This window comes from Rhincodon typus, chromosome 2, assembly GCF_021869965.1.
Source record: "Rhincodon typus isolate 14 chromosome 2, sRhiTyp1.1, whole genome shotgun sequence".
Taxonomy (NCBI): Eukaryota; Metazoa; Chordata; class Chondrichthyes; order Orectolobiformes; family Rhincodontidae; genus Rhincodon; species Rhincodon typus.
The window spans coordinates 131,124,977-131,137,299 of NC_063333.1; the positions used below are offsets into that span (position 1 = coordinate 131,124,977).

Consider the following 12,323-nt stretch of genomic DNA (forward strand, 5'->3'; position numbering starts at 1 on the left):
CAGCAAGATTAGGTTACCACTGACCATAACGGTTTTGCCACTTTCTGGAGTCTTGTTACAAACACACCAGTTGCATTGGTTAGCTTTTCACTCAGTGGGCACCTACGTACAGGTGTACACCAGGTGAGCATTAGGACCCGGAGTTGTACCCAGTATTGTGTGCTGAGGAGCAGCTGACAGTTTCCATAGCTCCACATTCAAGAAACAAGTCACAGTTCAGAAGCGGAGGGGGAGCGAAGCGAACGGCCTGTGTCCCTGATCACTACTCCTTAACCTGTCTGGGGGGCAATGCTGCCCAAGTGGCAGAATAACTAAGCCTTCTCATTTTTTATTTCTTGTGCATTGTGTGCAATCCCGTTTCCTTTTCCTGCCGATAAGTTTGTGGAGACGCTGGGATCTGGGTCCATTTATTGGAAATGTACGTAACCTAGGAACAGAATGACAGAATGAAGCCAGAAACACTGAAAATACAAGGGACTGAGGTGAGCAGCCTATGCAGTGGCTGGCAATGAAATTCCTTGTTAAATGCTGTATTTTCGATCTGTTTCTTGCATGTACCAGCACTTATTAAGTTTGGAAAGCCCTGGTTCTGTTCTGAAGCTGCTCCTTTAAATTATCTCAAGCCTTTTCGAGGTTACAGAATCGGTAGTAAATATTTATAGGTGTTTTCAAGACCAACCATCTCCAAGTGACCACAACACAACGGAGTTGATCATACTTTCTAAGTTCTCTCAGGGATTTCATCAAGTCGAGTTTGCCTCTGCTGTTTTAACATTACAGTGTTTGATACGTTGTGGTTGTCATGAAGTTTTGTGGTCAGCGTGAGAGGAAGGGGAACGGTGTGTTTTGGCATAAAATGTGGTCATTACTGTCAGTAACTCCATAACTAGTTTGGAGAGACAACTATCTACGTGCATGGATGCTTGTCATCTGATCCGGGACCTGAGGGTCGGGGGATTATCTGATTGCCGCGCTTAATTTCATGCATTATGAGGCACAGATTTACAAACGATTGCAGTCCACTAAAGTCCCAAGTTCAAACCTTCTGGGCCAACCAATTATCAAAACACAACTACAACCCACTAGATGAAGGATTGAAATAATTCCAGGCTCTAGGACTTTGTTTTCAGGAGAGATGAGGAAAATGCTTTTGATTTCTATAGGTAGGAAAGATGTTATAAAACTTGAAACAGTTCAGAAAAGATTTACAAGGATGTTGCCTGGGTTGGAGGGTTTGAGCTATAGGGAGAGGCTGAATAGGCTGGGGCTATTTGCCCTGGAACATCAGAGGCTGAGGGGTGACCTTATAGAAGTTTATACAATCATAAGGGGCATGGATAGAGTTAATAGCCAAGGTATTTTCCCCAGGGTAGGGGAGTCCAAAACTAGAGGTCATGGGTTTAAGGTGAAAGGGGAAAGATTTAAAAGGGATCTAAGGAACAGCTTTTTCATGCAGAGGGTGGTGCGTGTATGGAATGAGCGCCAGAGGAGGTGGTGGAGGCTGGTACAATTACAACATTTAAAAGGCATCTGGATGGGTATATGAATACGAAGAGTTTAGAGGAATATGGGCTAGATGCTGGCAAATGGGACTAGATTATTGTAAAATATCTGTTTGGCATGGACGAGTTGGACCAAAGGGTTTGTTTCCATTGCTGTACCTCTTTATGACTATGACTCGATTATAATATTTTTAATTTGTAAATGAAACTGCCCGACTGGATTCAGGAAAATATTCACTCTATTGAAGAATTCAAATAAAGCACGTTAGTAAGCCAGGAGTCCAAAGAAGAATTAGGCAGAAATATTTGAACTTAAATTTAGGAAATCAGAGTTGTGAAGGTGAGTTGTGGGTGAGTTCGCTGAGACAAAAATATAGTCCAATTGGATTCAGGACTAAGTTGGATGTTGTTTAAGTGGTTTCAGATTTATGGGAAGAATGTGGTCAAATGGGTTTGATCTGTTTCTTTTATCCAAAAATAGGAACCTAGAACACAAATTTGCAGAATTGGAAAGATGTGTCAAAGTAAAAGTGAGTGTAATTAAAATAACAGGGACATGACTAAAAGGAGAACTTTGAAGGCTAAAATGCAAAATGTACAATCTGTTTATTCGCACACACTTTTTCCCTTTTGATTCAGCATCACCAGAAATCTCCAATAATATACCCCACATCAGTACAATCCTCAATGTTTAATATTGAGACCTCTCATACTCACTGCACATTTTCAGCACTGAAAATAACTCTAAGAGGCAGGTAAATTCAAGTTTACCTAAAATGTGGATTACATTATGTTATGTCTTTATGCTTCTCATTTCATGCAAAAACATTTCTGAAAGATGAGGCCTTACTGATGTTTTCAGCAGATGTCCTCCATCAAACGAGCAATTCCATAGCTAAGTGGCTTTAAAAAAATCTGCCTCAGGTTCTTTTGTATTTGTTCATGGGTTGTGGGTGTTACTGACAAGGCCAGCATTTATTATTCTTGAAAAGATTAAATTATCTCTATCATTCTGGTACCAGTGACAGTAAGGAAGAGTCCTTTGGCCGTTAACTTTAGCCAGTGGAAAAATGCATGGAAATTATTCCCGGTGTCCTGCTCAATTTTAACCCTCAATTAGTAAAGATGTACCGAATGACGAGGATTTGGATAGAATGGGCAGGGGAAACCTGTCTCCCTGAGTGGAAAGGTCAATTTTAAAGAGGATTTTGATTTAAAATACTTGTTAAAGTAGCCTTGAGAAAAAGTTTTTCTGCCTGAAGATGGTCGTGGGTGTCTGGAACTCTCTGCCTGGCTTGATGGTTGAGGCAGAAATCCTCAACTCATTTAAAAATAACCTGGTTCCTCACCTGAAGCATTGTAACCTTCAATTCTACAGACCTGATGCTGCTAATTAGAATTAGAACAGGTGGCTAGTTTATTCAGCCAGCAGAGACAAGATGGGCTAAATGGTCCATTTCTAGGCTGTAATCTTTCTATTCTATAAATATTACAAAAACAGATCATCTGACCATTATCACACTGATGTTTGAAGGATCTTGCTGTGTATAAATTGGTTGCCCCTCCTTTACAACAATGAAGTACTGCTGTAAAATACCTTTCTATTGGTTCTGCACCTCCCACAATGGTCTCAATTAGTACTTGCATCGTCTGGTACAAACAGGCCCCAGCGTTGGAAACTCTGTCTTTCTATCTTTGTGTTCAGGTTTGTTTTATTAGGCAAATTGGATGCCTCGGACTTGATTACCATTTTAGGCTAGATTAGTTATTGACTACAGATATGCAACTGAAATCAGGTTCACACCACAAGTAGGCTTTCAGGCATACATCTGACCAAGTTCACAGCAGAGGAGAAAGTACGTCTTAATTTAATATGAGAAAGTTTTTAAAAAGCCACTGAATTCTGGGTAGCCACATGAGAACACGTTATCGTGTTAATGCAGCTTGCACACTAGTATAGGTTATCACAGTCATTTTTTTTCTGAGATTACAGAAGAGTCTGATTTCTTTGTGTATTGTACTTCTGAATAAAGGCTGTAATTGCAGTGTTGTTACAATTTGCATTTTCATACGTTTACTTAGCAAATAGTTATAGGGTCAGGAAGTCATGGCCTTGCAGTTACTCACTGTTCCAGTCTTATATTGATAGCATAAGCATAATGCAGTCTTGACGCTCCAGCACAATACTGAGAAAGTGCTATTCTGTCAGAGGAAGCAATCTTGCTGGTGAGATATTATGCTGAGAATCTGTATCCCCACTCAGGTAAATAAAAAAATCTCATTTCACTATCCAGTGAAGAACAGGGGATTTTACCTGCTGTTTTGGCCAATACTTATACCTCAACCAACATCATTTGAAAAAATCAGATTATTCTGGTATTTACATTGTGGGATCTTGCTGTGTTCAAACTTACCGTTGCATTTTTATAAGAGTTCTTTTTGCATCAAATGCTAACCTAGCACAAATTGAAATTTGTAGAAGTGGAATACTGCAGTTAATTCTGGTCTCCTCGCTATGAGAAAGACGTTAAACTTGAAAGGGTGCAGAAAAGATTTATAAGGATGTTGCTGGGATTGGAGGGTTTGAGCTAATGGAGAATCTGCATAGGCTGGGGCTATTTTCTCTGGATCATCAGGGCTGAGAGGTGACGTTATAGAAGTTTATTAAATCATCAAGGGCATGGATAGTGTGAACAGGCAAGGTCTTTTTCCCGGGATAGGGGAGTCTAAAACTAGAGGGCATAGGTTTAAAGTGAGAAGGGAAAGATATAAAAGGGACCTAACTTTTTCATGCAGAGGGTGGTGCATGTATGGAATGAGCTGCCAGAGGAAGTGGTGGAGGCTGGTACAACTACAATATTTAAAAAGTGTCTGGATGGGTACATGAATAGGAAGGATTTAGAGCGATACAGGCTAAATGCTGGCAAGTGGGACTAAATTAATTTAGCATAGACATGTTGGACCGAAGAGTCTGTTTCCATGCTGTACATCTCTATGATTGTACAGCTCTAAGTGCAGTGTCTACCTTTTTGATCTTCGGAGAATCTTGCAAACCTTTTTAATTTCTTAGATCTAATAAGCGTTAAAGTATTCCTGTTATCACTGATTTTCCATGTTCTCTTTGCATGAGCTGTTTTAACGATCTAAGCTTTATAGACAGTTTGTTCACCTAGGAGTCTTTGCCGAATAACATCTGTACTGTGACATTGTCCGCTTGATAAAAAAAGAACTCTGTTTCTTTGAGCCTAACTGAAACACTGCAGGAGACCAAGGACAGAAAGTTCAGAGTGGGAACAAGATGGAAATTTAAATTACAGTTGATCAGAAGAGATGGAATGATGGTATTCCATAAAATGGCCACTCATCTTATGTTTGGTCTCCATCGCATAGCAGAGAGCACATTGCAAGAAGCAAATACAGTAAAAGCACCATAGTCCCATGCTCTCATTAGAAAAAGACAATGATGGTGGTAAGCCTGAAGGTCACCACACCTCAGGTAATGGGCAAGGTTGTGAAGACAGGAGCCATATGGTAACCTCAGCGGGTGTGGATTTGAACCCACACTATTGGTGTCACTCTGTATCACAAGCCAGCCAACTGAACCAATCAAAACCCATGGTCAGTACAGTTAAATGAATGAAATATAAGTAAATAGCTGTTTCACCTGGAAAAAAAAGTTTGGGCCTTGGATGAAAAGGGAGGAGATAAAATGGCAGGTGTTACTTCTCCTGGCATTAAGCCAGTTTAATTCAAGTTCCTGAAATATATTTGAGTGGCACCAAGCAAAACTTCCTTATTCATGTTACCTAAATACCCTCTTAAACATCTGAGAGTAGAACATTGTAAGAGTTGGCGCAGCTGAGTGGTGCTTGTTATCTTTACAAAATGGTTCAAATCCAGGGCATGCTGAGGGATGGAAATCTCCTCCACCTGCTGGTTGTAAGGGCTACTACATGAAATGAGTTTGAATGGTCTCAATCTGCAGAATCATTCTGTACAGAGGAAATTTTGGTTCAATGTGACTGTGCTGCCACTTTGAAAGTGCTACCGAAATAGTCCCACTCCAAATGATTTTCCCCATAGCTCTGTAAATGTTTTTTCTTCAAATGTATATCTAATTACCCTTTCTAAGTTACCATGGAATGGATGGTTTTTAGCAAGGCTGATGACAAGATCCCAAAGGCAAACTTTTTTTTTTAAAAGTCCAAATAATCCAGAATAATGACACAAAATAGCCTCAGTGGCAGGAAACAAAGCATAATCACAGGATATTTGTGAGAGACAAAAAACTGCAGATGCTGGAATCCAAGGTAGACACACAGGAGGCTGGAAGAACACAGAAGGCCAGGCAGCATTTGGAGGAACGGATAAGTCACCATTTATTACCCTTCCTCAGGACCGGACTATTTGTGAGACTGGAGCTCTGTTTCTGATGGAGTTCTCAAGGCTCAGTGCTACAACTCCAACTTTCAATGGTATTTGTTAACAATTTGGACATGCATGTAGGGGGCAGGATCAAGAAGTTTGCAGGAGACCTTAAAATTTGGCTGCATGATCGATAGTGAGAAAGGTAGATATAGACTGCAGGAAGATATCAACAGACTGCAGAAGTAGGCAGAAAAATGTCAAATGACATTCAACTTGAGAACTGTGAGGTGAATTATTTGGGAGGTCTAACAAGGCAAAGGAATACACAGTTAATGGGAAAATACTTGGAAGAGTGGCGGAGATAAGGAATCTTGGAATAAGATTCACTGAAGGTGGCAACTTAGATCCAGAAGGCATGTAGAATATTTTCCTTTTATTAGCTAAGGTATGGAACATAAGAGCAGGGAAATCATGCTGGAACTGCGTAAATCATTAGTTAGATCACAACTTGAGTACAGTGTTTAGTTCTGGTCACTTCATTCCAGAAAGGATGTAACTTAGCCAAATGGTAAACTTTACGAGGTGGTAGCCAGGATTGGAAAAATGCAGTTATGAAGAAAAAAATTATATAAACTGGTGAAAATAAAAAATGCTGGAGATCGCAACAGGTCAGGCAGCATCCATGGAAAGAAAGCAAGCTAACATTTTGAGTCTAGATGTCTAGAAGAGTGATCTAGGCTCAAAGTGTCAACTTGCTTTCTCTTCATTGGGAATATGAAGTTCTTAAGGTTGCTTGAAACAGTTTGTATTTTATTCAAATTTAGTTCTCATTCAGTTAAGTATTGTTGATTCCAGCATCTGCAGTAATTTGCTCCCACCTTATATAAACTGATGGTGTTCTCCCTGGAATAGGGAAAGCTGAGGGGGGAATTTGATTTGAAATGTGAACAATTATGAGGGACCTGCATTGAGTGGATAGGTAGAGCTTAGTTAACTTAGCAGAGTTCAGCTCCCAGAGGCCATAACTTTTTAATGATTAGTAGAAAAATAAGAGGGTAGATGAGGAAACTTGTTTAGCTCAGAGTGGTAGGGACCTGGACCTCACTGCTTGAAAGGGTCATAGTGGCAGAAACCTTTGGCTCATTGAAAAGATATCAGGATGAGCACCTCGGTGTCATAACCTATAGGGTTATGGACCAAATGCTGGAAAGTGGGATTAGGCTGGATGGGCCAACTGGGGGCCACTTTCTATGCCTCAAACTTTCTACAATTCCGTAAATCTGCTTCCATCACCTTCTGCAGGTAGTGCATTCAAGATCATCACTGAAATAACTCCACGAAGGCCGGTATCCCATCATCAAGTCACCCTTTATTTCCACATGCATAATACATGACACTGACCCAGCTAGATCAGCGCCGGCTCCTAGAGTGAACAGAACCCTGACACTCTGTTTATATCTTTCAGCCCGGGCTCCCAAATTGGACTAGTTGATAACTGCAATCAGGAAACTTGTATTCTATGAGATCCACCTGGCTGACATCATTGCTATCACTACAATCACCTTTGCGCTATAAATGCATATCTGTGCTTTAAAAACAAACGCTCGTTTTACCTTTGATCAAGAGATAACAAGATGTAGAGCTGGATGAACACAGCAGGCCAAGCAGCATCAGAGGAGCAGGAAAGCTGACGTTTTGGGTCTGGACCCTTCTTCAGAAAAGGGGTCATTTTACCTTTTGTTCTTTTGACCACGTGGCCTTTACATTATGTTGCTTCCTAAAGAATAGTTTATACTATCAGGTAAAATACAAAGCAGCAGTTCTGCAGCTAGTAGTATCTTTTAAAATCTGGATATGAAAATGTTAAAGCTATCATTCAATATCAAGCTGTCTTCCAAAGGGAAACTTGAGGATTCAGAAAAGTTACAATATTCGGATATGACTATAAGAGCATTTGTTTAGTCCTTGCCATCTGATCGTTTCTGTTGATGCATTTATTACCCATGAGTTCAACATATTCAGGTCCTTGATCTTTCCACTGGATGGGTTCCTGATCAAATTCAGACTTTCAGCAGTGATCTTCTCCATGTGGATTTGGAAGGCTCTGACAAGTAATCAAACAAGCAACTGTGCGCCAATTAAGAACGATCCTGAGTAATTTGCAGACACCTTTTGAATTTAACTTCTCATTTTTGTTGATGGTGGTTTGGATTTCTGATCCCAATTATCAACTACAAATTTTTTCGAGGATCAGAGGGATTAAAGCATTTGTTTGCTTTGTCCCCTCTGTTAATCAACTTCTGTTAGCACTCATCAGTTGCAGTGTCTTAAACTTTTACAGTTTTATCATCTTGGGAATATGAAGTTCTTAGGGTTGCTTGAAACAGTTTGTATTTTGTTTAAATTTAGTCCTCATTCAGTTAAGTATAAATGCAAAATGCTAGAGTCTTATACCGTTCTTACATCAGTACAGTACTTGCTGAGTGTGATCTTGGATTGAGAGATTTGAGATACGTCACTTTGTAGGGAAGTAAACTAAACATTTGTTTCACACCTCTTGTGTAAATTTGACTAGGATGATTACAGTCCTGAACGGTACTACAGTCACTTGGCACCAATATGAAGCCAAGATCATTCTGTATCAATACAAGTTGTGTAGTGTAACTGTTACTGTACAAATACTGCTTACTCATTTGCTTCAATGTATATTCACAGAACATGAAGTTTTAAAATTAGGAAACATACACAAAAGCCCAGAAAAGTAGCAAATTGTGACCCAACCCAAAAATAGCTGATCACTAAATAAAATAATCCTAGATTTTAAATATGTAGTTACATTGAAAATGCAGTGAGGCATGGGCTTGTTGAGACTTAATACTCTGATAGACTCACTTGTATTATAGCTGAGTATGGTAAAATAAACCATTTTTGTAACTTTCCTTCCCCTTCGTTCACTGCAACACTCTTCTTTATCCCAACTCTGTTCCATTATTTCACCGTCACCCCAGATCAAGGGACAGGTGAGGCATTTTCTCTTGTTTTTTTTTCCATTTACCATCATTGTTTCCTTCAGTGTGAAGCAGTGTTCAAACTGTCATTTCATAAGAGCTGGGAATGGTGTTGTGGGAGGGGGTTAACTAAAGCTGGAAATAGAGCTAAACCATTAAAACTAAGCTACCATGGCTTATGGGACTACCATTGCACACTGTGAGTGCCTCTGAAATGTGCCTACAAGTGTGGAGAGTGGTTGTAAGGTGGTCAAAATGAATAAGTGTAGTGACCAAAATATATTGTTATGGTCCCAGCTGACGGTGATACTGGACAAGTCAGATCTTGGAGTGAGACCTAGCTTGGTGGACCATAAGTGTTATTTTGCAGTTTGGGTTACTACTGTGGTCAGTCACTGAACATATTCACACAAAGCTACCATTGTTTTTTTCACAAAAATACGCAGGTTTATTACAGAAAATGTTTTATAAATATGATAATTTATGAAGATCTTAACATAAACAATAAAAGATTCAGCCTTTTTCCCAGCAATCTAGTCACTGACTGCATCATTCCTATCTTAACTCATCAATTTCTTACTTTGCTGACAAGGCTGCAAGAAATCCTTTTTGTGACTTCCTATACATTCACCAGTCATGATTCTCTTAATTATTCTCTCTTTGACTTCCCTACTTCACTGACTTTTCATAACTGAACTTTAAGACCAGTCTATATAAGGTGGTAAAATAGTTTTAAGATTCTTTCCAGCTCTGGAAGTCTGGACTGCCACAAACTGAACTGTCCTTCCCTTTGTATTTCATGTGTGTGTGTCTGTGTGTTAGGTCAGTGTTAGGCAGGGCACATAGTTGTTTTGGTTTTGGGAACCCATCTCTTTGTTGGTTGATGCTAGAAATGAATAAATCTATGATTTTTCTTGAGGACACCTCATCTAATGGAGGAATTTATCTCAGGTAAACATTAGTTCCTGAATGTGTTGTATGAAACCTATTAATGACCTTGACTTGGCAGATATCCTGGAAGTGAGGATACGAACAGAGTGTATGCATAGTCGTGTTCCTGCTGTGTTTGCCACACTGACCTTCTTGAAATATGTTTTTGTTAATGTTATATTTTGGGACAATTAACTGGGCAAAATTATTGGACTATCAATTCATCTTTCGTGGATTTTCTATTGCATGTTTTGTGTTAGCACCCAAGAAGAACATATGCATACAGTGAAACACAAAATTAAAGTATCTTATTAATCAACTGTTATGGGATACGTGGGACTTGAACCTGGATCTTCTGGTACAGAGGTAGAGACATTGCCATTTGCCACAAAGCCCTTAGATAGCAATCCAAATTAATTTCACAATTAAACCAACAAAGTCAGTGAAGTAAGAGTGGTTTCAGTTGATGCTGATTCTGCTCCCTCTAACTGCTGGGCTCAGTAATGACTCCTAGTCATTTCCAAATTACTGTATCTTTTAATATATCTTTGTTTTATTGAAGAACACCTGCAGACTTTGGAACTGAATTATGTTTTACACTTACTACCTCCTGTTGTTTTTTATGCTGACTCCAACACCTCCCTCCAAATAAAGATAGCTGACATTCACTTTATTCTCCAATGCTCTCAGCTTGCTCTCAGCTGGGGTTTTCAATGCCCTTGTTATTCAGTTATCCCACAGTGAAAATAATATAGGGATATTTATCTAAATTGGTTTGGATGTGATGCTTTTAAAAAATTATTTTATTTCCAATATAATTTTTCACCCAAGGTACTGCATAATATCGTAGAATCTCTACAGTGTGGAAAGAGACCATTTAGGCCATTGAGTCTGCACTGACCCTTTTCTGAGCATCCCACCCAGACCTGTTCCTACAGCTCTATCTCCTGCATTTCCCATGGCTAATCCACCTAGCTTGCACATCCCTGGACACTATGGGGCAATTTAGCATGGCCAATGCCCCTAACCTCCACAATCTTTGAACTGTGGGAGGAATCCAGAGCTTCTGGTGGAAAAAAAGGGGAGAAAATACAAAGTCCACACAGTTACCCAATGCTAGGATGATCCCACATCCCTGGCACTGTGAGGCAGCAATGCTAACCACTGAGTCACCACGCCAATTGCTCATGTTTTCTCATTCAGTACTGAAGTGTCTAATTTGCTTTTTGTCAACCTTATCCTGGTGGATTGCCATCACATAAAAGGCCATGTTTAAGAGTCAGTATCAAAGGGATAGGGATATTCACTCTGAAAGGCAGCATTAACTTGTTGAACTGTAGTTTGTTTCTAAGGTGAGACCTTACAGTGAAACAGAAAAATTCTTTGAACTTCAAACTCTCAGAACATCCAATGTAAACTGGGTACCTCTTTTGTTACTCACCAACATCACATACTGTGACCCTGTGTCTAGTCAGGTGTGTTTACAGAGTGTGAATATTTAAATCAGATGAACTGAAAATTAGCATGGACCTCTTCATTTAAGTGGTTGTGATGTACGGCTCAGTGTGGCCCTTGCTGCTGGCTGTTTGTGAACATAGTGGGAGCTAAGAGTATTGGAGACAAGTAATTGTTCTAGCTAGTGTCCAGCTCTTAAGATAGTCTGCTATCAGAGCTATTATGGCACATAAGTTGTGTCCTCATTGGTAGTGTCCTTATCACTGAGCCAAGAGGCCTGGATTCAGGCCCCACCTGTTCCAGAAGTATGTCATAGCCTCTCTAAGCAGTTAATTAGAAAAATATCTGAAAGTAGTCTGCTCCTCTTAAAGGGACGCTAACTTATTCATTGAATAGCTGTGTATATAATTCATATTGATAACAGTCAGAGATGGATTTCAGGAGAAAGGTAATCATTTAATGCTGCACAGACCCTTACATCATTACACCCCTCCCCCCCTTCCCCAAGGGAACCGGTGGCTAGAGAAATAAATGCTCACACCTACTTCTGTTTGCCTCCTGCTATGCAGTGATGGTGACCCTGTCATCCAAATAAAATGTCACAGTATCACATATTCTGGCACTCTCTTATATTTGGCAAGTGGCTCTACGATTCTGCAGTACTATAGGATGATGCTTTGGCATATTAGTGTGATCTGACTTGATCACTGTGACCCTGAGATAACAAGGTGTAGAGCTGGATGAACACAGCAGGCCGAGCAGCATCAGAGGCGCTGGAAGGCTGACGTTTCAGGCCTAGACCCTTCTTCAGAATTGGGGGAGGGGAAGGGGGTTCTGAAATAAATAGGGAGAGAGGGGGAGGCGGATAGAAGATGGATAGAGGAGAAGATAGGTGGAGATGAGACAGACAGGTCAAAGAGGCAGGGATGGAGCCAGTAAAGTGAGTGTAGTGGGGAGTTAGGAAGGAGATAGGTCAGTCCAGGGAGGACGGACAGGTCAAGGGGGCAGGATGAGGTTAGTAGGTAGGAGATGGGGGTGCGGCTTGAGGTGGGAGGAGGGG

General features: G+C 40.2%; 1 protein-coding gene across 1 annotated transcript in view; it reads left to right on the top strand.

The window, feature by feature from the left end:
* Nucleotides 1-233: 233 nt before the first annotated feature.
* zdhhc11 (zinc finger DHHC-type containing 11) overlaps nt 234-12,323 on the top strand; it is a 112,114-nt gene continuing 100,024 nt past the window's right edge. Inside the window, exon 1 of the mRNA XM_048616997.1 lies at nt 234-482. Coding sequence (XP_048472954.1) covers nt 447-482 — 36 coding nt within the window. The 5' untranslated portion in view covers nt 234-446. The remainder of the gene's footprint in view (nt 483-12,323) is intronic.